Source organism: Zootoca vivipara, chromosome 12 (assembly GCF_963506605.1).
Source record: "Zootoca vivipara chromosome 12, rZooViv1.1, whole genome shotgun sequence".
NCBI classification, from domain to species: domain Eukaryota; kingdom Metazoa; phylum Chordata; class Lepidosauria; order Squamata; family Lacertidae; genus Zootoca; species Zootoca vivipara.
The window spans coordinates 26,901,527-26,923,744 of NC_083287.1; the positions used below are offsets into that span (position 1 = coordinate 26,901,527).

At 43.9% G+C, this 22,218-nt stretch overlaps 1 protein-coding gene across 1 annotated transcript; it reads right to left on the reverse strand.

The window, feature by feature from the left end:
* Positions 1-357: 357 nt before the first annotated feature.
* On the reverse strand, positions 358-22,142 carry TSPAN13 (tetraspanin 13). The gene is made up of 6 exons (XM_035128866.2): positions 21,846-22,142; positions 11,136-11,303; positions 8,834-8,914; positions 6,937-7,050; positions 6,085-6,195; positions 358-5,288 (listed from the first exon to the last, which is right to left on the reverse strand). Exons 1-6 carry the CDS (start codon positions 21,906-21,908, stop codon positions 5,214-5,216), a joined length of 612 nt encoding a protein of 203 aa, XP_034984757.1. The 5' UTR covers positions 21,909-22,142; the 3' UTR covers positions 358-5,213.
* Between the last annotated feature and the right edge of the window lie 76 nt (positions 22,143-22,218).

Below are 22,218 nucleotides of genomic sequence, written 5' to 3' on the forward strand. Positions count from 1 at the left end.
CTTATGTTGTGCAGTGAATTTCATACAGTGGCGACATGTTACGTGAAGAACCACTTTTATTTTGCCTGCCCTGAATCTGCTACCAATAAATTTTAGGGTGTGATTAACTCAAACAAGTTTTTTGTTTTTTAAAAAGAGGGGGAATACACAAAATGGACAAATCTACATTTTGTGCTTAAGCAAGAATTGCCCTTGAAAAGCATAAAGCCAAAACTACCCTTTATGTCAGGGGTGGGACTGATGGGAGTGTCTTCAAGGCCACAGGTTCTCCACCCCTGCTTTACCCAGGTGACCTTGTGCTCGGCCTAGCTTCTTCACTGTTATCATTGGCAAATGAGTCTAGGTAACAAAATATAATTTGATGACAAAGCAGAATTTACCATTTTCCCTTTGGATCCCCATCAAGAAAATATGCATGACTCCTGGGGATTTAAACAGAAGCATCAGCGGGTAAAATATGTAGGCATTTCACAGTGCAGTCCTGTACATGTCTATTTAAAAGGAAGACTTACTGACTTGGTTTGTACATGATGCTCGGCCCAGTATACCTGATGGAGCGTCTCCACCCACATCGTCTATCCCAGACACTGAGGTCCAGCGCCGTGGGCCTTCTGGCAGTTCCCTCACTGCGAGAAGCAAAGTTACAGGGAACCAGGCAGAGGGCTTTCTCGGTAGTGCCACCCATCCTGTGAAATGCCCTCCCATCAGATGTCAAAGAAATAAACAACTATCTAATGTTTAGAAGACATCTGAAGGCATTCCTGTTTAGGGAAGTTTTTAATGACTGATGTTTTAATGTATTTTAAATCTTTTGTTGGAAGCTGCCCAGAGTGGCTGGGGAAACCTAGCTAGATGGGTGGGGTATAACTAATAAATTATTATTATTATTATTATTATTATTATTATTATTATTATTATTATTATTTTGCTCAAGTATGGCTTAGCCCATAGCTGCCAAGTTATCCCTTTTTTAAAGGGATTTTCCCTTATGCTGAATAGGCTTCCTCGTGAGAAAAGGGAAAACTTGGCAGCTATGGCTTAGCCGTATGTGTGAACCCAGCCCAGTCACTTAGGTATGGATTTTTAACCATGGTTAAAGCCACTTGTTGATCAAGGTTTGTTATTTGTTCATGAACTTCAGTTAATGTCCATCATACTTTAGTATTAGGTATGAACCTGGACCTTCTCTATTACCATCACCATCCAATAGCCATGAGTGAAGAGCAGCTCTTTAATCCAGGCTTTAATGCAGGGAGAGGGGGACACACATAATAAACCGAGCTTTGTCTGCCATACACCTCAGCTGGTGATCATGAATTCAGGCAGGTTTCTGTCTCTTAGTACTAGTCAGTGGTAGCGGTGCCGTCTGGTGGACAGATGAGGGTGCTGCCACCATTGCTGTTCCTCTCTATGCTGCTAGTGGAGGAAGAGAAATCGTGGGGTTTGTGGAGCAAAACAGCAGAAAACTTTGAAGGTCAATATTTGATTTGGTGTGTTAGTGAAGATCCCGGCTGAGTGTGTCAGTTACATCCTTATTGGTCTCAGCATAGCTGGTACACACACACACACAAAAAGGCACAAACGTTTGGCTCAGTTTTGAGGTGATTCCAGGCTTCAGAGATCCCAGTTAGCATCCCCTCAACTCTAATGGAGAGTGGCTCCCCAGTTGTCCTTTCTAGGCCCACACCTCTCTTGCCAGGTGGAACTCTATACATAGGAATACAGGTAGTTGCCTTTTACTAAGTCAGCTCGCTGCTTCACCTTGCTCAGTTATCTATACCAAGGTTTAAGACAGGGGTCTTTCCTGGCCCTACCTGAGAAAATTATTGTTGAAGCATCCAAATGGAAGCTGACTAAATGTTGGATTTGAAGTGTGCCAAACTTATATCCCCTCCTCAGCAAGGAGAAACTGTTAATCGATTCCATTTGGAAATGAGTAAATGGGTAAAATCTTTCCTAGCATTAATTCAATGGAAAATGATACAGCGTTTGCAATACCTGAGAAATGAATTATATTTAAGGAAACCTGATGGAAAAACTTTCAATGGCGTCTCACTATTTTCTGTCATTTGTGAAATTTCTCTCCCTGTGTGTTTTCTTTTTCTAATGCTCTATCAAGCCAATATTTGGGTTTTGTTTTAAGAGTCAACAAGACCACTGCCCACCACATAAAAATGCTGGCCTCAAGATGCAAATATTGAAAACGGATATTCCTTTTCCCCCAAAACTCTGATGATTTGTTAAAGGGGTTTTGCAGTGAGTCAAGGGCTCAGATGAGAGACACAAAAATACTCCATTCTTCAGTGATCCTTCTGGCACGTTAAAGCAGGACCAGGGAACCCACAATCCTCTGCATGTTGTTGGACTACAACTCCCATCACTCCTGACTATTGGCCATGCTGGCTGGGGCTGATGGGAACTAGAGTCCGACTGCATTTGGAGGATCACAATTTCCCCATCCCTGCACTAAGGTAAAGATGGGTCCTTGAATAACAGAGGCCTATCAATTGAAGGCAACTGAGAGCGTCTATTTCTTTTCTATTTCAGTTTCTATTGAAACTGAGATTTCAATAATGAAAAGACCAAGAGTCCTCAGGCTGAGCCCATGGTTTCATTTTGGCTCAAACCATTCCTGCCAAATATGTTCCCATTCCATCAGGAACATATAAACTACTCCTGCTGAACGGAGGAAAACCAGTCAAATAACTGAGTTGAAAGGCGGCTTCCCACAAGTCAATGTGAAAAGTCTCCATTACCTCACAGGCAGTCTTAATTTACATAAAACTGTTGAATAGTTAATGTTTGATTAGCTGGCTCATTATGTTACACATTCTACATCGGAGCATGTAAATAAATAACTTGTAACCAAAGTCTGGTCACCTAATAAATACCAGCATTTAAATATTCATGCTGTACATTGCCTGACCAGGATCACAAGAGGCAGCCAGAGCAACCAAACGTCTCCATCTATTCCGCAGCTGAATTTCATACTCTGCTTGCTCCTGCCCATTCCAAAACACACACAAATGCCTGGTTGAGACAATCACCTGAACCAAAGGATACCAATGTGGTGTCCTCCAGATATTTTGGACTACAATTCTCATAAGCCTCGGTCACTATGGCCAGTGGTCAGATATGATGGGAGTTGTAGTTCAAGACACCTGGAGGGCAGAGTATCGGCTGCTTCTGATCTAAACCAGGCATCCCCAAACTTCGGACTACAATTCCCATCATATCTGACCACTGGTCCTGTTAGCTAGGGATCATGGGAGTTGTAGGCCAAAACATCTGGAGGGCTGCAGTTTGGGGATACCTGATCTAAACCATGATTTCTGGTTGAGAAGATCAATGATAGGGCCAGCCCAATACATTGTTGGGGCCTGAGGCAAAGGATAAGATGATACTGTATCCAGCTGAAGCTGATGGAAGGCCCTCTACACCACCAAGGCCACCTGAGCTTCAAGCATCAGCAATGGAACCAGAAGTACCCCCCAAGCTGCATACCCACTCCTTCAGAGGATTTGTCTAAGCTCCTTTTAAAGCTGTTCATGTTGGCGGCCATCATGGCATCTTGCACTAGCTTGTGCCAGAGTTTTGACCGCATGCTTCCATTAAAGCTTTCCACAGTCTGTTCCTTACAATGAGTTTACCCAGCTGGTCCTGCCTTCCAATTTGTTATTTCCTTGCACCTCGTTTTTGTTCTGGGATTTTGTAAGGCGCCCTACCCCTTAAATCATTCACCCAGATCTTTTACTATTAAAAAAAGCACAATGCCTAAGTTCAGGTTTGTTTGTTTTTTATATAAAGCGATCCATGCAAGTCATTTTAGGACAACAGCTTTGACTAGGAAGCACAGTGCTTTCCAGTCCAGCCCTTCATTGGGTGCTCTCAACTTCCAAAAAAAGTTTTATTTTATTTTTTATCCATGTGCTACAAAGATACATAATTGTAATGTTCTAGTTCACATTTACGATCAAATATTTTAAATACCGAGTGCGGAAAAGGTATTTTAAATAGCAATGAAGGAGCATAATTAGTTAAAGACCAACAGCAGTATCACAATTAACTTACTACACCGATTAAATTTATATGAGAACTCTAGGCATCAAGACTAGTTTTTCTTAGTGTGACAAGCTAACTAAACATTATTCTCTCTTTTAGCCACTTTAAACTACGCACAGGTCATTCAAATGCAAGTTATTGGGTAATACAATGAAGTTTCATATCCCTGTCCATCCTCACTTGTTGCATGAAAGATAAACTCTATATCAAGGGTAAACAAGCTGGCGCCCTCCTGATGTTGTCAGGTTCCACCTTCTACCAGTCCAGTTGGCAGGGCCAATGGTCAGGGGTGAGAGATGTAATTCAGTACACCTGAAGGGCACTGCATTAGCTACCCTTGTGCCACACTCTAAAGTCAATGGAGAATCTGTTGTGAATTTTAACCATTCTGAATGGCAATGAGCCATTGCAGTCCAATGTCTTCATGTGTGTGTATATATAGAGTTCCAGTGAATAAAGAAGCTCACGTACAATCCATTAATGCGGTGAAATGACAAAACAGGGCTCTGGAATGGAATCACTACGTTTCCATGGCAATTCTGAAATAGACGGACAACACTAACTAATGTACACAGGTTTTCACATTGCCTACCGAAACAAGAGGAGAAGCAGAACAAAGGGTGGGAAATGATTTTCTACATCCCGTGACATCTACGTTATTGGGTGGTGGTGCTTGGTGTTTTTTTTTTTACACCCCATAATACCAAAATTGGAAACAACAGCGTCACAATTTACATCAGGTTTCATAACGGAGCTTTGGGCATTCAAAGCTAATCTTTCAGAAAGAATTTCTGGCAGACGAAACAGATCAGAAATCTCTTTTCTCCTCTTTGCCCACCGAAGGCAATAGCAAGCAATTGTCAAAGGCCAGAATGCAGGATTGGACAGTGTAACATTAGAAGAGCTCCTACGGAACTCCCCCCCCCACATTCCTAGAGTATCCAGATTCTGATTAGGGGCACAGGTGACATTCCAAGCCAGTTAATCCAGGGGCAATACAAGAAAAACCAAGACGAGAAGCAGCTGTAGGCAGGCCATCTTATCTCAAGTGCACAAGGCCGAGGCCAATGTGGAGAGTAGCCAATTGGTAGAGAATTCATGTTTAAAAACACAGGTAAAGAAATATTCAGTCCCCCGAGAAAGTTTCCAGGTCAAAGAAATGCACTAGGATTTGCCCGAGGATCCTTCTGATTCCTGTATCTGTAGGTGAGCCACACACCTAAGATCTGAAGAAAGGGAGGGGAGGGAGAGAAGAGAAGAGAGGGAATAAATCATTTGTTGGGGTTCATAAAGTTCTCAAGTTCCATGCCCTACCACCACCACATTTTACCTAAGTAGCCAAAACATAGTAAACATAGCTGTCCCAGGGGGCCAGGTGGGGGCCAGACTGCCATCTGGTTGTGTTGAAACAATGAGCAAGGGAGGCAAATTCCTGAGGTTTGCCTGCCTACATACTTGGCTGGTGTGTGAAGGGAGCTCCATATGCCTGGGCCACACTTCTCTTGAATGAAAGAGCTCTATGCACATCTCTAAGTATTCCCATAGAGCAGGGTCTGGAGACTTCTGTTTCAGTGTATCTGAAGAAGTGTGCATGGACATGAAAGCTCATACCAATGACAAACTTAGTTGGTCTCTAATGTGCTACTGGAAGGATTTTTTTATTATTATTTTTCACATAGAGCAGCTAATGGTAGATGTCAAGCTTTGTTTTGTTGTGGTGGTTTGTATTTTGTTTCCACAGAATGGTTCAGGAGTCAAATAGCAGAGAATGTACAATGCCTCAGAAACAGTTCAGATTTTTTAAAAAAGGCATACCCTTATTATTTCCCAAGTGGTAACTTACTTGACAAACCAATAATCAGTTGAATGATCAACGAAATGACAACTTTGCCACCACAGAAACCCGTGACAATGATTCAAGGGAAGAGCTCACAATTATTTTACGGCAGACATTTAGCACGGAAGGGTTCTCCCAAAAAAACCTTGTTGATTTTTACAAAGCAAGAGCCGTGCTTTTCTTACCTCTGTGAAACTAAAGAAGAGCCCAATGCCTCCTACAAATCTCAACACCATCCCAGAGTATTCTTTGATTATTGGGGCACATGGGTGGCATGACTGTAGCTTAACACAACTCTGTAATGAAGCAAAGATTATACACACTTAAGATGTCATCTATCCCTACACATCAAGATTGTTTTCCATATACAAGTGATACCTCTTCTAAATTATGTCCTTCCCCTCTTTTAAAAAAAAAATCGCTTGCGATGCTGCTAATTTAATGGCCAAAATTCGCAACTAGTGTCCCAAGGTTATGAAAGGTAGAAAAACCCTCTAGGTGTGATTTTAAAAGAAAAGGACCCCTGACAGTTACATCCAGTTGTGAACAACTCTGGGGTTGTGGGGCTCATCTCGCTTTACTGGCCGAGGGAGCAGACGTTTGTCCGCAGACAGTTTTTCTGAGTCATGTGGCCAGCATGACTAACCTACTTCTGGTGGAACCAGAGCAGCGCACGAAAATGCCATTTACCTTCCTGCCAGAGCGGTACCTATTTATCTACTTGCACTTTGACGTGCTTTCGAACTGCTAGGTTGGCAGGAGCTGGGACCGAGCAATGGGAGCTCACCCTGTTGCGGGTATTCGAACCGCTGACCTTCCAACTGGCAAGCCCTAGGCTCAGTGTTTTACACCACAGCACCACCCTCGTCCCTCTAGGTGTGATTAAACTCCAATAAAATGCAGGTACCTCACATGCAAGGTAAAAAAAATTATTTCTTTCGAAGACAGGCAACTGTGGATACTTGATAAGAGTTAGCTGTCCAGTACTTCTAAAAACAGGCTTTGGAGTGGAAAATGGAACCAAGTTGTTTACTCACAGCCAAGCATGTGTCCGCTTCACTGACGTTATTGAATCCGCAACAGTTTAGATTCCTCTCGATATCCTGCTTGGCATTGTTTGTGTTGTTCCATCCAACTTCTAGAAGTTTGCTCTAGAATACACAAAGAAGTTACCTATTTAGCAGGTGGGTACCCTGACAGTTCTTATTCCCCAGCATGGTTGCATAGTGAGATGTTTCAGCACTATCTCCATTGTTCCAGATCAGATACTTTATCTGAACTAACCACACAGAAGAAATTCATGTTCCCCTGTAGCTTTATGAAGGGCGCAGCCATTTATCTTCCTTCACTCATAACTTTATATGCCTTTGACCATCTGGGACTAAGGGTTGGATCCAACGTAGTGCTAAGTTAAAGTCCCTTAGTGGTACAGTATACACGCTGCACTGGTGGAACACTGCCGTGCAAAGCAAATTGCAAGCACACTATCAAAGGTTGCCACACAACAGATTGCACAAAAGAGCTGTTGTACAACAAGCTTCCAGTAGTGCAACTGTTGCACTGGGATTCCTTTGTTGCACAACCTTTAAACTTCTGCCATGTGCTAGTAAATGGGCTGTTTTATTTTCAGACGATTATCTGGCATTTCTTTGCATTACTACTTTTCCTGGCTACGGCACACTCGTGCTGGTCTTTTCAATGAGCTTTCTATGACAATGGCAAAATCACTTTCCTGAGTCGTTGTGGTAAAAAACCAGCAGAATAATCAGCGCTACGTGCAGAAGCCACTTCCAACTCTCTATGCAAAAACCCTTAAAGGTATTAGGTTAACAGAGGTTCATGTCTTCACAGCAGATATTTAGATCTCCCAAACTGTACACATCCCAATCTCTGTTTGAGGCAGTTAATCTGCAAGTGGAGAAACCCAGAATTTAGACATGCAGGGAAGACAAACATCAGATCCTTCTTCTTGAAGGAGGGTCAGATTGAGATGGAAGAGTCAGATTGGTTAACTTGATGGCTGGCATGATGGGTGTGAGGCTTGAGCCATACGCAAGTGTGTGGCAGCTTTTGAAAATTCCTGGACCCTCTGTAGCTTCCAGGTGGCATGTAGAGCATTCAGCCATCAGTGGTAATGGGTGGAGGAATAAGCGTCAGCTGTGACGGTTCATATGTATGTGAGAGAGGGCAATATATGACGGTGGCTGTGGAGCTCCATAATACCATGTATCTGTTGATTAATCTGACCATACCATACCATCCCGTGGTACCCTGGTTCCCAAACGACTTAGTTGTCGAATAAATCAGCTCCCAAACACTGCAAACCTGGAAGTGTTCTGGTTTGCGAAAGCTTTTTGGAAGCTGGACGTCTGACACGGCTTCTGGTTGAGTGCAAGAAGCTCCTGTAGCCAATCAGAAGCCGCACCTCGGTTTTTGAACGGTTTCAGGAGTCAAACAGACTCCCAGAATGGATTGAGTTCGAGAACCAAGGTACCACTGTACTATCTCGGGCTTATATGATTGAAGCTTGATCTTACCAGTGGACCATGAGTTTTAATGACTGCACTTGCCTATTTTGTAACAAATTTTAAATGCTACTAGAGAAAAACTATTTTGATTGCTCTATATGTTTTGAAATGAATTGTTACAAAATTATTTCTAGCAATGACACACATTCCTGCTCTTGCCACATTGCGAGACACTCTAGGCAGGCATCCCCAAACTGCGGCCCTCCTGATGTTTTGGCCTACAACTCCCATGATCCCTAGCTAACAGGACCAGTGGTCGGGGAAGATGGGAATTGTAGTCCAAAACATCTGGAGGGCCGAAGTTTGGGGGTGCCTGTTCTAGGTGCTTCTATATGGAAAAGCAGCACACAGATTTCGCCACAGCCATGAGCAGTTTTAGGCAAAGAAGTCACAAGTCATCTCTTACCTGCTGTTCCTTGTTCAATGTCAAACAAGCACAGGAGACCGAAAACTGTATAATAAACACTAGCAAGAGAATAATCATATACTGAAGTTACATAGTTAAGGTCAACAAGATGCACAAAATGGGGTTATTTAGCCAAGAAACTAGGCTCTCTTGGCTTGGAAGAGATGGAGCCTGATCAAGAGGCAAAGTAAGGTAATCATCACAGAAAAGAAGATTATTATTTTTTCTGGTGCCGCTAAGGGTAAGAATCAGAAACAAACTGACTCTAGACTATTCTCTGTTTTGGTTGATTGACCAGCCTGCCAGTCTGCCTGCCTTGGATCAAGTTGCTCCTTAAACCATCTTGGTTCAATCATTTCTTCATATTACCTCTACTGACAAGTGGCATTCCTAAGCCTCATTACTGGAAGCGCATTTGCTAAGCCCCCACGTGACACAAATACAATCGGGGAAAGTTTTTTTTTTTTTACCCATCAATCATTTTTAAAGCAGAAGAAAGGTCTTTTGTTTCTTATCAAAGAAAGGGTGGGAAGGTGTATGGGGGAACTCTCTACTGATACCATTTTCTCCAAAACGCTGGCAGCAGTCAGGTGAGCCATTATATGCATGTCTACTCAGAAGTAAGCCCCACCGAGTGAAAGTTACCCCCGTGTAAGTTACCCCCGTGTAAGTGAGTCTGGGATTGTAACCTGAAGTATTTTAGTAAGTAACCCCTTTTCCCCCCAGCTACAGAATCATCCGCAGGAGGATCGCCGGTTGTTCCCCAAATTGGTGGAATCTCATTTCACATTGACAAAGAAATAGAGTCCTTTGTGTCTTAGACCTGATATTGGGGGATACTGTGCTAACAGAGATTCACCAGGTGCCTTCTGGTTCAACTTTTAAACATTTTATTCCACCAGGCCTATGCAGGCAATTAAGAACACATCTTTCCATAACAGTTAGCTGACTTTTTATTTTATTTTATTTGCATGGTTTTATGTATTATTGTTGTAAACCACTTTGCTTTTATTAATGCAATAGTGGAATATAAATATTTTACAAGTAATAAATAAATAAATAATATTTTTCCTACATTGGGGTGGAGAATCTATAGCTCGCCAGATGTTGCTGGATAACAATACACATCATCCCTGATCATTGGTAATACTGGCAGGGGCTGACAGGTGTTATAAATAATAAAAACAATATGATGAATATTAACTAACATTTATCATCATATTTCTCATGTAACTTTTAAAAAAACCCAGGCATGGCAACTAATAAAAAGTATAAAACATCCAACATTTAGAACGAGGCAATAAAAACAGAAACAATTGATTCATATTATGCACACACAAACTACAAACACACCTTGCCCCATAAAGATTGGCACAATCAATATCAGCACAGTACATAATCAATAACCAAAGACCCTTATAAGTTGGTAATTAATAATGAACAGCCCATCACATACCAGCAAATCCAAGCAGAGGAGTGTCTTAATCTGGTGCTGAAAAGACAGGAATGTTGGCACCAGGTGGGCCTCGCTGGGAAAATTATTCCCTTCGTGGAAGGTCACAACCAAAAAGTCCCTGTCCCTTGTCACTAACTCCGAAACTATCTCAGAGGCGGCCTTAAATGTTAATTTTAGGCACACACTGGACACTTGCAAGTCTAAATGCACTTTCTGTAGGGTGGAAATGCATGGATGCGAAGTCTAACAGTGGACAGATCATACCATAGCCAGTATATGTACACGGCAAATCTATTCCAGCTGGGAAGCAGCTAGATAAGTATGGCAATTCAAGCAGGGCTTTTAGGCAGCTGGGAAAGGGCAAGTGGGTCTCCCATGTACAAGAATTCTTCTCTCGCTGGGCTTCTAAGTATGTACCCTACAATCTTGTGCGTGACATAAGCAGTGCTGCCTTCTAGAAGAAAACAAGATTGCTGCAAGAAGCGAAAGATATAGAATTGCTTCAGAAAGCCCAGAAAACAAGCTGGCATTCCTTATCGGTGATCTGTAACTATTTCAAGGAAACCAGTTATACCACCACCGTCTTGTGACCCATTTATAGATGGAGAACTGTTTGCTTTTCCAAACAGGGGTTTTTTTTTGGGGGGGGGGCAGAAATGTCATAACTGGGTCAGGGGCCAACCATGTGACAAATGTTCCTTGTGCTTTAGGTGACTCTGTGCATTTAGACTGAGCTGCAATGCAAGGAGTCGTCGAGGCAGATGAAGGGGGGGGGGAAATAGGGTTACAAATAGCTCAGTGGAAAATGGGTTGTGTGTTAGAAAAACTGCCCAGGTCGAAGGATACGAAGAAGAGCAACACCTGGTGGTGTTTGATGGCGCCAATCAACCCCACCAGAGCAATCAGGAAGAGAAATATCCCCACCGCAATGACGACTCCGACCACCCGAAAGCTGGAGATGAGGCCAAAACCGATGCCCCATGCTGCGATTCCAATCAGCAGCAGGCTCACCAACTGGAAGGAAAAGCGAGAGAGGAAAAAGGATTACTGGGATTTCCTAAAAAGCAAAAGAGAGAGAAAGATATAAAGCTGAAATCCATGCACATTGCAATTAGTCCCACAGAGCTCGGTGAAACTTACTACCAAGTTCAAGGTGTTACTTTTAGGAGAATTTGGGACCTTAATATTTTGGGACCAGTTTCCCTCCAAGATCACATTACCCTATATATACCCACTCGACTGCTCCAAACTGCAGAACAGTGGCATGTAATACTTACTCCGCATCTGTACAAAACTGACCTTTGGAACTCCCTGCCTATTGACAACAGGCAGGCACCTTCACAGCACTTATTTGCAGCGTCTGCAAAAAAACTTTTTTTTTTTGCAAGCCTATCCAGATACGTAGATTGAGAACAGGTACTTTAATCTGGATTTTAGCTTACTGTGGAGTTTGCTTGTTTTTAAAGTGTTTTAAATAGCTGCTTTTAACTGTTTGTTTGTTTGTTTGTTTTTACTGATACTGTAATGTCATTGTTTTGTCCTGCTCTGAGGTTTTTTGTTTTTTTAAACAATCAATTGGTATATAAATTTTATGAAATAAGTACTGTAAATAGGAAAAAAATTATCAAGCCAAGGATTGGGTTGCATAGCTCATGTTGAAAACTTTAAGTGAAAGTTTTGGGTGTGTGTGTTTTAAAAAAGAGAGGAAGAACCAAACATAAATGGGGGGGGCACGTGGAGGAGCGGCGGATGGAAGGAAAATAGCCTTCATGTCCATTTTCCTTTTATACAAGTTTTGCTTCCATGGAGCTTCGATTACGAACTGCCCTCTACTTGTCCCAAACAACCAGGAAAAGATAGTTACTCCAAGCAAAACAGACTTTTGCCAACTGGGATGATTTCTTTCAAGTCACCAATGCCTACAAATAGTCAACGGAGCGGGGTAGGGAGTTTTTTTCCCCATGAGCAGTCCTATAACATTCTTGGAAATATTCTACTAGGCGGTCAGATCAGGCTGTTGTGTACTGACCCAGAAGGATGAATAATATGTCGTTGATTTGTTAGACGCATTGTTTCGACACCCATGAGCAAGTGAAGAGAATTGCTTTAAATTCACAACAATTAAGTCGCACAGGAAATTAATTGTGATCCTCGGCTGTTCAAACGGCATGAGAAATCTCACACCACAGACACGTAACCGCAGACTGAGCTGCCAACGTGTTATCTTCAGCATTCTCTATACTGCTGACACAGGAGGCAGCAAGATGAAGACTTGACCTAATACACGTCATTTGCTGGGAAGAGTGCATCCAATATCATTAATAGGAAGACAGCTTTTTACTCTTACCAAGCCCTTCTTGTCTGAATTTGATCAAAGCAAGTTTGAAAACCTTGGGGATACAGCTGTCTTTCCTGTTCTGGATGACATTTTGAAGTGGAAGATTAGGTTCAGCTAGGTCATCTTGCAAGGTCATGTTTTATATGCAGGAAGCTCCTGCCTTTCCTGTGTTTCCGTAAGCCACAGTAAGTTTGAGCCACCTAAGTCTGTGCTATAATGTGGGAGAAGTGAAGGCAATGTTAGATAGCAGTGAACTGAGAAGGCCAAGAATTTATCTTGCAGAAATATCTGTGAAGTTTGACGGTTCACCTAGCAAGTGAACTGGACTGAACTGCAATGTAAATTGCAAGGTTTCGATTTTCAAAGAAGTTTCTTCCCAAACCAGTAATGATTTCCTCCAGTACCCTAAACCGGGAAGTCTGCTAATACAATTCACAAAAACAGGAACCACCAGCTTTTGAAAGAAGCCAGAATCCAATAGTTCCCATTGTATTTTTCCAAAGCAAAATTGGTAAAATGGCCCCCAAGCTTCCAAAATAAAAGCCAAGAAAAACCGTTCAGTCTCTTGAGCAGGCACCCCCAAACTTCGACCCTCCAGATGTTTTGGACTACAATTCCCATCATCCCTGACCATTGGTCCTGTTAGCTAGGGATCATGGGAGTTGTAGGCCAAAACATCTGGAGGGCCGCAGTTTGGGGATGCCTGCTCTTGAGTAACATGCTCACCGCTTGATAACAAAATTGGAGATTTGGTGATTCTTACAGGGCAATCCTATGAATTGCAGAATCCTATGCTGCAGAAAACCCCACTGAATTCAATGGTGGCTTACTCTCAAGTAAATGGGTACTGTGTTCAACAACACACTCCCAAGCATAGGACAGCAGCCTAAATAAGCAACAAACACTTATTGGAAACATCTTTCTTGCAATATAAACTAGCAAATCTGAAATCTCCAACCGTCTGAAGCAGTGGCAGGGAACTGCAGAGCTGGAGGCTGAATGAGACCCCTGCTCTGCTTCACACCCTGTGTTTTCCCCTCTGACTGAAATGTGTACCAAAACACTAATGATTTCTTGCTTTCCTGGACAGAGAAAGATGTGAGAATGTGCGTAGAAACTAGTCTACCGTATAAACTAGTCTACCGTATAAAGGTAACATTTACATTGGTTTCTCGGCCCATTTTTGCCTCTGGCATTCACTGACATGTGGTCCTTGAAAGGTTGCCAAGAAGGAAATGTGGCCTTCTGGCTGAAAGCTATTCTCCGTCCCCGCTCTAAAAATTTGCCTAAACCACTTATCCAGTTGTGCAAGCCAGCCACAAATGTGCCCCTACCCGCTTTGCCTAAAGGAAGGAATGGTTTAGCTCAGCGGTGTCCAAACTTTTTTCAAAGAGGGCCAGATTTGATGAGGTGAAGGGCCGTGGGGGCTGACCAAAGCACCAACCAAAGTTGTTGACCTTTTTTAGGATTGAAGTTGTTGAGGTTTTTTTTTAGGATTGTACTCCAGGAAATAAACTGCCACAGGGGCTGGATTAGGCCCCCGAAATAGACTTTGGACATGCCTGGTTTAGCTCAATCCATTATTGGTGCCAAATGTTCCACCTGTCCTTGGGCAGGAGCGGCTATTATGTTACAGCACAACAGAAGCTTCCTCAAGGAAACTAGCAGGTCTATGCCATGTTCCACTCAAACTGAGGTTACAGGTGCAGTAACTGCATCAGAAAGGCTTGACCCTGACCCTTATGGTAAAACTTTCTTGCCAGCTGAGGGGAAGAATCCAAGGATGTTTGTGTGCATTCATGTACAATGGTTAGTTTAATTTATTATGTTTGGGGGAAAGAGCATGATTAGGGCTTTCTTCATCAACTCCTGTGGGGCTTTACGCAGTGATATTATAGGATGACTGAGTTAATTTTCTTATTTTTATGTTTGGCTGGTTGAGTACTTCTTTGATGGTTCCCTAACTGTTTCACTTAGTGACTATTTTTGTGTGTGTTGCAGCCTGTACATTTGTGAAACATTTTCTGTCAGCCACATGCTTTTCTCTTACACTTGCTGTAACCAAATAGGTGTATATAAGCTCTGAGTTTTGTTTCTTCGTTTGTTTTTCTATGATATGTAAAGTCCTAATAAACGGTTCTTTTCTTTTCTTTTAAGGGCTTGACCCTCCGCAGTAAAGCCAACCCAAGTCGGGTGTTAAGTAACCAGAACTAGAAGTTGGGTACAAGCACCCAAAGCAACTGTCCAGACCACCCATGTTCCAAAGGGCACCAATGAAGTGCTCCATGAGGTGCATTCTGGGATGTCTTGAAAATGATACAACTCATACTCAGCCAATTCAGATTCAAAGCTGACAAGATTCCCACAGAAATTAGAGCGGTCCCTATTTCAGGTCAGGCTTTTTATCCATGTAGCCTAGTATTACAGACTCCGAGACCCTGGAGAACATCTGCTAGTGCAGGCACCCCCAAACTCGGCCCTCCAGATGTTTTGGGACTACAACTCCCATCATCCCTAGCTAACAGGACCAGTGGTCAGGGATGATGGGAATTGCAGTCTGAAAACATCTGGAGGGCCGTGTTTGGGGGTGCCTGTGCTAGTGATTCCTTCCCATCACCTGTTACCTGATTCCCCATCCCACCCCAGCCACTTTCAGCATGCAAAGCATGGTCCTCTACCCATTGAATGATGGCCCCTCACATACAGTCCGTATATATGAGCTTAACCTGATGGTGTGAAGGTAAAACACCACTTATATATGATTATTCTGCCATACAAGCCTGTTTACTCCATAAGAGCTGTTGAGCAGACTGGGGTTTCTTTCCCCACTTCCATTTCCCCGGAAGTGGCTGAAGCACGACTGCAAGGAGGGGACTGACATTTTTAGGTCAGAGGGTCACAATCCCCCATGAAAACCTTCTGGGGGAGTTGGAGCGGGAGGTGGGGGACATGCCAGTGTGGCAGGCAGGGCCAGAAGCAAAAGTAGGCTGGGTGAAAAGTAAACAGGGGCAGAGCAAAGGATGTGACTCACCCTTGTACGGAAAGCTACATTCTGCCCATGCAAAACTCAGAAGCTTCTAGATAACACATCGCAGTTCAAGGACACATTCCAGCCAGGCAAAAGCACTTGAGGGTTTATGAGGAGTGTGGTCTGGGAGGAGGCAAGGCCTAGAGAGTCCCAAGGGCCAGTTTCAAAGGCCTGGGGGGGTCCTTCGGTCAAAGATTCCCCACCCCTGCACAACAGGACACAGCAGAGGGCTTTCTCTGTGCCCCCACCAAGATAGTGGGACTCCCTCAGGAGTGTATTCCTGCAGACATTTAAAACCCCCTGTTAAGATCTTTTCAAGGGATGGATCCCACCCACCCACCCCATCCTGTTTTTAGACAGACAGGTACCGCAGATAACAAAGTCATTGCTCTTCCGTTGTTTAATTGTAGTGTTGTTTTATTTTTCTCCCAGCATTTCATCATAGAATCCTAGAGTTGGAAGGGACCCTGAGGATCATCTAGTCCAACCCCCTGGAATGCAGGAATAGGCAGCTGTCCCGCACGGGGATCAAACCTGAAACTATTGGCGTTATCGGCACCGCGCTCTAACCAACTGAGCTGCTCTAGCATGACCTGATATTATCATTTACATTATTGCAGGCCACCCTGGGTGCTATAAAGAATGCCACGATTCTTCTAGTTAATTAATTTCAAAAACTACTCAAGCATCCGGATTTTTAACCAGTATCAAATTTAAACTTCAAATGGCTTCAGTAATCCCTTGGAAATCCCTAAATAGCTCTCCGGAGTCCAGCATTAACCAAACACCTTGTTTACCAGTCTCCTTGATCTTGTTCCCCCGCCTACTCCAGTTCCCTGCTCCAAGTACATAAAGGCAGGTAATCAAAATGAGCTGAGAGGTGTAACTTACAGGTCCCGTAATTAAATGCCTAGCAGATGACGACTGGACAGACCCGGAGATGTTCCACACATTACGTGGCAAGATAAGCACCTTTGCCATGGTTACATCCTTGTGAAAAAATCCCAGGACAATAGATTTCTCATTCATACAAAAAAAGAAAACACACAAGACAAAAAAAACCTGAAAAAGACTAATAACATTTCTATCATTCATCCTCTTTTCCCTCTCTCCCCCTAAAAAAGACTTCCAGTGTTCCGTGTTTAATTTAATTTAAGTTTGAAGACAAATATGATTTATTACGTTTTTCATATGTATTTAAGTTCAAGGTGTAAGTTTATGTATTGTTATTTTTTTCTGATTTTTGGTTTACTTATTACATTTGGTTATCATTATTCTGTTTTTGTTATTATTTGTTATTACTATTTTTTTCTTAATGTTTAATTGTTTATATGTAAGTATGTGTGGGTGTTTATTTTTTATGTATATTTCATGTAAATAATTATGGCAATAAAGTTATTTTAAATTAAAAAAAAAAAATCCCAGGACAAGGCCCTGTTTCGACAATTCTCCATCAGCAATGTTTTAATGGTCAGAGCATACCATTAAAACATTGCTGATGAAGAATTGTTGAAACAGGGCCTTGTCCTGGGATTTTTTCCACTGGAATTTATGTTTATTTACCTCATTATCATACTGGGATTGATTCCTATTTGAATTCATCATTACATAAATAAAATCTTTTGAAGACTTACTTGAAATTCATGCTTACATCCTTGCCCACAGTGTCCAAATCACACACATGTATCTGTGATGTTTTCACGTGTTTGTGTCAGGATGTAGTGTACGGTGTGGCTTTTGACATATTATGAAGAACGTCCTTGGAAGGGATACACCCCTGGCTAGAATAGCATTGTCAGCTTTTTCTTTCTCTAATAGCACAAGTGAGATCCTGCTCCATTGTATCCCCCCCCCCAAAACCAGGCTTTCCTCTACTCCTCCAGTCAGTCAGCCAGCATCTCATACTACTTAACACTCTAAGGCAGGCATGTCAAACCTGCGGCCCTCCAGATGTTTTGGCCTACAACTCCCATGATCCCTAGCTAGCAGGACCAGTGGTTGGGGAAGATGGGAATTGTAGTCCAAAACATCTGGAGGGCCGCAGGTTTGACATGCCTGCTCTAAGGCAACCTTTCTCAACCTTGGGTCCCCAGATGTTGTTGGCTAATGGCCATTATCCCTGACCACTGGGTCCTGCTAGCTAGGGGACATCTGGGGAATCAAGGTTGAGAAAGACTGCTCTAAAGTCTCATTGGGATATTTTTAGGTGACTGTCCCCTCTGTCTTCCATTTTGGCTTCCCCCCACCAGTTACATTAAAATCTTGGCTATGTCCATCATCTATGGAGAACTCTCTGTTCTGTCCCTGGGGACATTTTTCAGTCTGGACCAAGGAAAGACCTATGCAAACAATGTGAGGATTCTTTCTACATTCGACATATCTTATGTGCCTCCTTCCTTTCCCACCACTTCATTCTATTTCCCCTCCAACTCAGTTGTCAGTATGCTTCCTCTCAGGAATATGCACAGCCTAAACATTTCTGATTCCTTTCAGCTTTCGCTTTTTAGTTTGTTTCCTTTTGGTTTTTCCTTTTAGTTCTTTTCCTTTAAAGTTTCTTCTTTTTAAAGTTACAAACATTGGCATTGCTCCATGTCTAGGGGTACCTCTCTCTTGACCATAACTGATGCTGGTAAGTATACACATGGGAAGATTTGAAGCAGCATTATTCTCTAGGGTAACAATGCTTGAGCTTGGTTTGTTAGGATGCAATTCAGAAAGTGATGTTACTGCATTGCAGGATTGATATCGTTTTCCAAAGGTAACCACCATTATTTACAGGGCCGTCTTTACCCAGTGGTGCAAAGGGTGCACCCCTGGGGGGCGCCAAATTCTGGGGGGCGCCAAATGTATACCTGCTGTATGCCGGTCCCCCTCGATTGGTGGCAGTGAAAAGCAATGGAGCGAAAGTCCCCTCCCCATCGCTCTGTTACTCTGTAGCATCAAATATTCCCGACGAGTCAGGAAACATATCAGTTTTTCCCAATTCATTGTCGTTACAGGTGAGCGATTCCCCGCCCCTCAAAAAGCTCAACAACTTTGAGTTCGCCCCCCCCCAAAGCTCAATAAAAGTCAATTTGGGGGCGGCTGAACTAAATTTGGGGGTGCTGGGCCAATCTTTGCACCCCGGCGGTACATATGCTAAAGATGGCCCTGATTATTTTTTGGGGGGGGAGCAACTGCTGTAAGGGCACAGGGATCCACCCATTCTGTTTGTGGAAGCGTCTGTGGAATATGAGATTACTCTAAGGTAGCTCATATGAAGTCTATCTACCCCAGGACAATGTCTTCCACAGTAGTCAATCAGATGTTGTTGTTGTTGTTTAGTCGTTTAGTCTTGTTCGACTCTTCGTGACCCCGTGGACCAGAGCATGCCAGGCACTCCTGTCTTCCACTGCCTCCCGCTGTTTGGTCAAACTCATGTTTGTAGCTTCAAGAACACTGTCCAGCCACCTCGTCCTCTGTCGTCCCCTTCTCCTTGTGCCCTCCATCTTTCCCAACATCAGGGTCTTTTCCAGGGAGTCTTCTCTTCTCATGAGGTGGCCAAAGTATTGGAGCCTCAGCTTCATGATCTGTCCTTCCAGGGAGCACTCGAGGCTGATTTCCTTCAGAATGGATAGGTTTGATCTTCTTGCAGTCCATGGGACTCTCAAGAGTCTCCTCCAGCACCAAAATTCAAAAGCATCAATTCTTCGGCGATCAGCCTTCTTTATGGTCCAGCTCTCACTTCCATACATCACTACTGGGAAAACCATAGCTTTAACTATACGGACCTTTGTCGGCAAGGTGATGTCTCTGCTTTTTAAGATGCTGTCTAGGTTTGTCATTGCTTTTCTCCCAAGAAGCAGGCGTCTTTTCATTTCATGACGGCTGTCACCATCTGCAGTGATCAAGGAGCCCAGGAAAGTAAAATCTCTCACTGCCTCCATTTCTTCCCCTTCTATTTGCCAGGTGGTGATGGTACCAGTGCCCATGATCTTAGTTTTTTGATGTTGAGCTTCAGACCATATTTTGCGCTCTCCTCTTTCACCCTCATTAAAAGGTTCTTTAATTCCTCCTCACTTTCTGCCATCAAGGTTGTGTCATCTGCGTATCTAAGTCAATCAGATGGACTACTCCAGTACTCCAAGTCCACAAGCAGATCATGAGGGCAACTGCCCACACCCTAGCAACTAGTATTCAGGCACAATCTAATCTCTGAACCTGGAAGTGGGATATATATTGATCCTGACTTGTGGCCACTGACAGCCTATGGGCAGATTTGGTCTAACCCCCTTTTAAAGTCATTTAAGCTACATATGACCCAGTGTCACATTTTGCAACAGCAATTTCTGTAGGTTAACTGTTTAAACATGTTTCACTTCCAGGTGGATATTACGTTGTATTTTTTCCTGTTCTATTTTGATATGGTCTGTGCTGTGCACTAATTCCAGTGCTTGGGGGGGGGGGGTTGTACTCAAGGGTACGCAATACCGACACCTTTTTCTTCGAATGTTAAAAATGTGGCACTTGCTGTAACAACTTTGTAACAACTGTACCTTTTTTCTAAAAATAATGACTGGTTAATTCTGTTGAATCCCAAGTTACCTTTGCGCTATAGCACTGCAGTCCTAAATCTTTTGGGGGCTGGGGACATATTTGGAAGCTTAAGCAACTTCCACTGGCAGCTCAAAATATCCATTTCACGGAAGAAACTGTGTCTGAGGTAGCCGTTGTGCCCATGGGCACCGTCTTGGAGATCCCAGCACTATATGAAGTAGCAGCAAAGACTGTAAACTAAAGTGATTCTGGCCCACTTACGTGCCATAGGTTCCTACTTCTGGCTTAGTTAGCCAGAAGTAGCTTCCACTGATTTCAGTGGAGCGCACTTTCAAATAATTGCTTAGGGATCCATACCAGCAGTTTTGTTTTTTACAAAAATAAACAAGTTTTGTCCAATGTACAGACCCAGTCAAAACACAGAGATACAAGGCATCTTAAACAGATTAAAGAGTCCACTGCTGCCACATCAGGGAAACAAAGAATAAAAGCTGTGATCACATGGCTTATAGGCAAGCTTCCTAAACAAAAGCACAACACTTAAACTTAGGAGGAAATTACTTGTCTTTATATGTTTTAAAGTGAAAGGGACTGAATACGAAAAATAGGTTCAAGAGATTAATAAAGCCTGTGGCACTTTAAAAAAAAATATCGACATAAACAGAAACGTAAGAGACCTTTTTCCATAGTATGTTACTATTTTGCAAGAACAAAACAAAGGGGAAAAAGTAAGGCAAGCAGCACAATGTCTACTCAGTTCCAACTTCCATCCAGTTCAGTGAAATTTACTCCCAGGTAAGTGGTAGAAAGGATTGCAGCTAACATCCTGCAGCACCTTGGAAACTAGGGAATTTGTAAGGTTCAAGGGGCAGAATTGACTTCCTTACCTGGCAGGTGTAGTAAATATGGCATGTAAAGGATAAGAGCTAAGGGGGAAAAGGTAGATGTCGAGTTTACCTGCTGCCTGGCCCAGTTCTTTTTTTAATGTAAGGCTACGTCATGGAAGATTTCCTAGCTCAATATGACCCACAGCACCCCTTTTGCCATTTTCTCCTGGCAGGTGTCTGCTTGTCCCTGGAAACAGATGCCTAGCAGGCAGAAGCTCAACAAGTGAGGCTTCCCCCACTGTTGGGAGGGGGAGAGACAACGCCGAATTATTACTGCCTGCTCTGCAGTCGTGTTAAAGGCAAAGGGGCAAGGTGGGCAACCTCGATGGGGGGAATTTCTGCGCCACCCAAAAAAACGAAGTGAGGAGTTCGCTTCCGGAAAAGGGTCCTCCCCCCCAAATAAAACCCAGCTTGTGGCCACGCAGCCCTTTACACCGGCGTCAAGACGGAGAAAGGGAGGCGCTTCCCGGAGCGGATTGCAAGCTGCCCCCTTCCTCCGCCTCACCCGAACAGGTGCAGCCGGCGCGCCTAAGGGGCCGGGCGGCTTTTCAGAGGCCGTTGGCTACCCGGTTTCCCAGGCCAACTCGAGAGGCTCCGCTTGGCGACCGCCCAGGCCTCAAAGGTGGCCCTTTCCCGACCCACCGGAGGAAGGGAGAGGTGGGGCCGATTGCCTCCGAGCAGCGAGGGGAAACCGGCGCGCCAGGCTCCCCGCGTGGGCCAAGGAGGCGCGCCCCGCCCGGCTCCCCCCGACGTGCGCCTCCACTCACCGTATAGAGCAGGTTGAGGGCGCACAGGCAGTTCTTGGAGCAGGAGAAGCCGCCGCAAACCATCGCGCCTCTGCGCTTGTGGCCGCCGCTACTGCGGCGATCGCCTACCGATCGAGTAGGTTTCAATAGCTGGGGGGTGGATGGATCTACTCTACCCCCACCCCCTCTGGCTGTTGAGGAGCGGTCCTCAGCTGCCGGAGGATCCCACGCTCCTGGCAGAAAGGATCAGACGCGGCGAGGGCGGCGGCGAAGCCCCTGTTTCCCAGCGAGCTGGAAGAAGTGGCGGCTGCACCAGCTCGGGAAGCTCGAGGGGGCCGGGCCAGGAGCAGCAGCCGCGCGCGCCCATTGGCTGGCCGGAGGAGACAAAGGTAAA

Excerpts from the sequence above, each read along its gene's own strand:
- TSPAN13 (XM_035128866.2), bottom strand. The coding sequence starts at position 21,908 with ATGGTTTGCGGCGGCTTCTCCTGCTCCAAGAACTGCCTGTGCGCCCTC. Across the intron at positions 6,196-6,936 it reads AAGCGGACACATGCTTGGCT|AGTTGTGTTAAGCTACAGTC; the intron begins GTGAGTAAACAA and ends GCTTCATTACAG. Across the intron at positions 5,289-6,084 it reads TCTTCTTTAGTTTCACAGAG|ATCTTAGGTGTGTGGCTCAC; the intron begins GTAAGAAAAGCA and ends CCCTTTCTTCAG.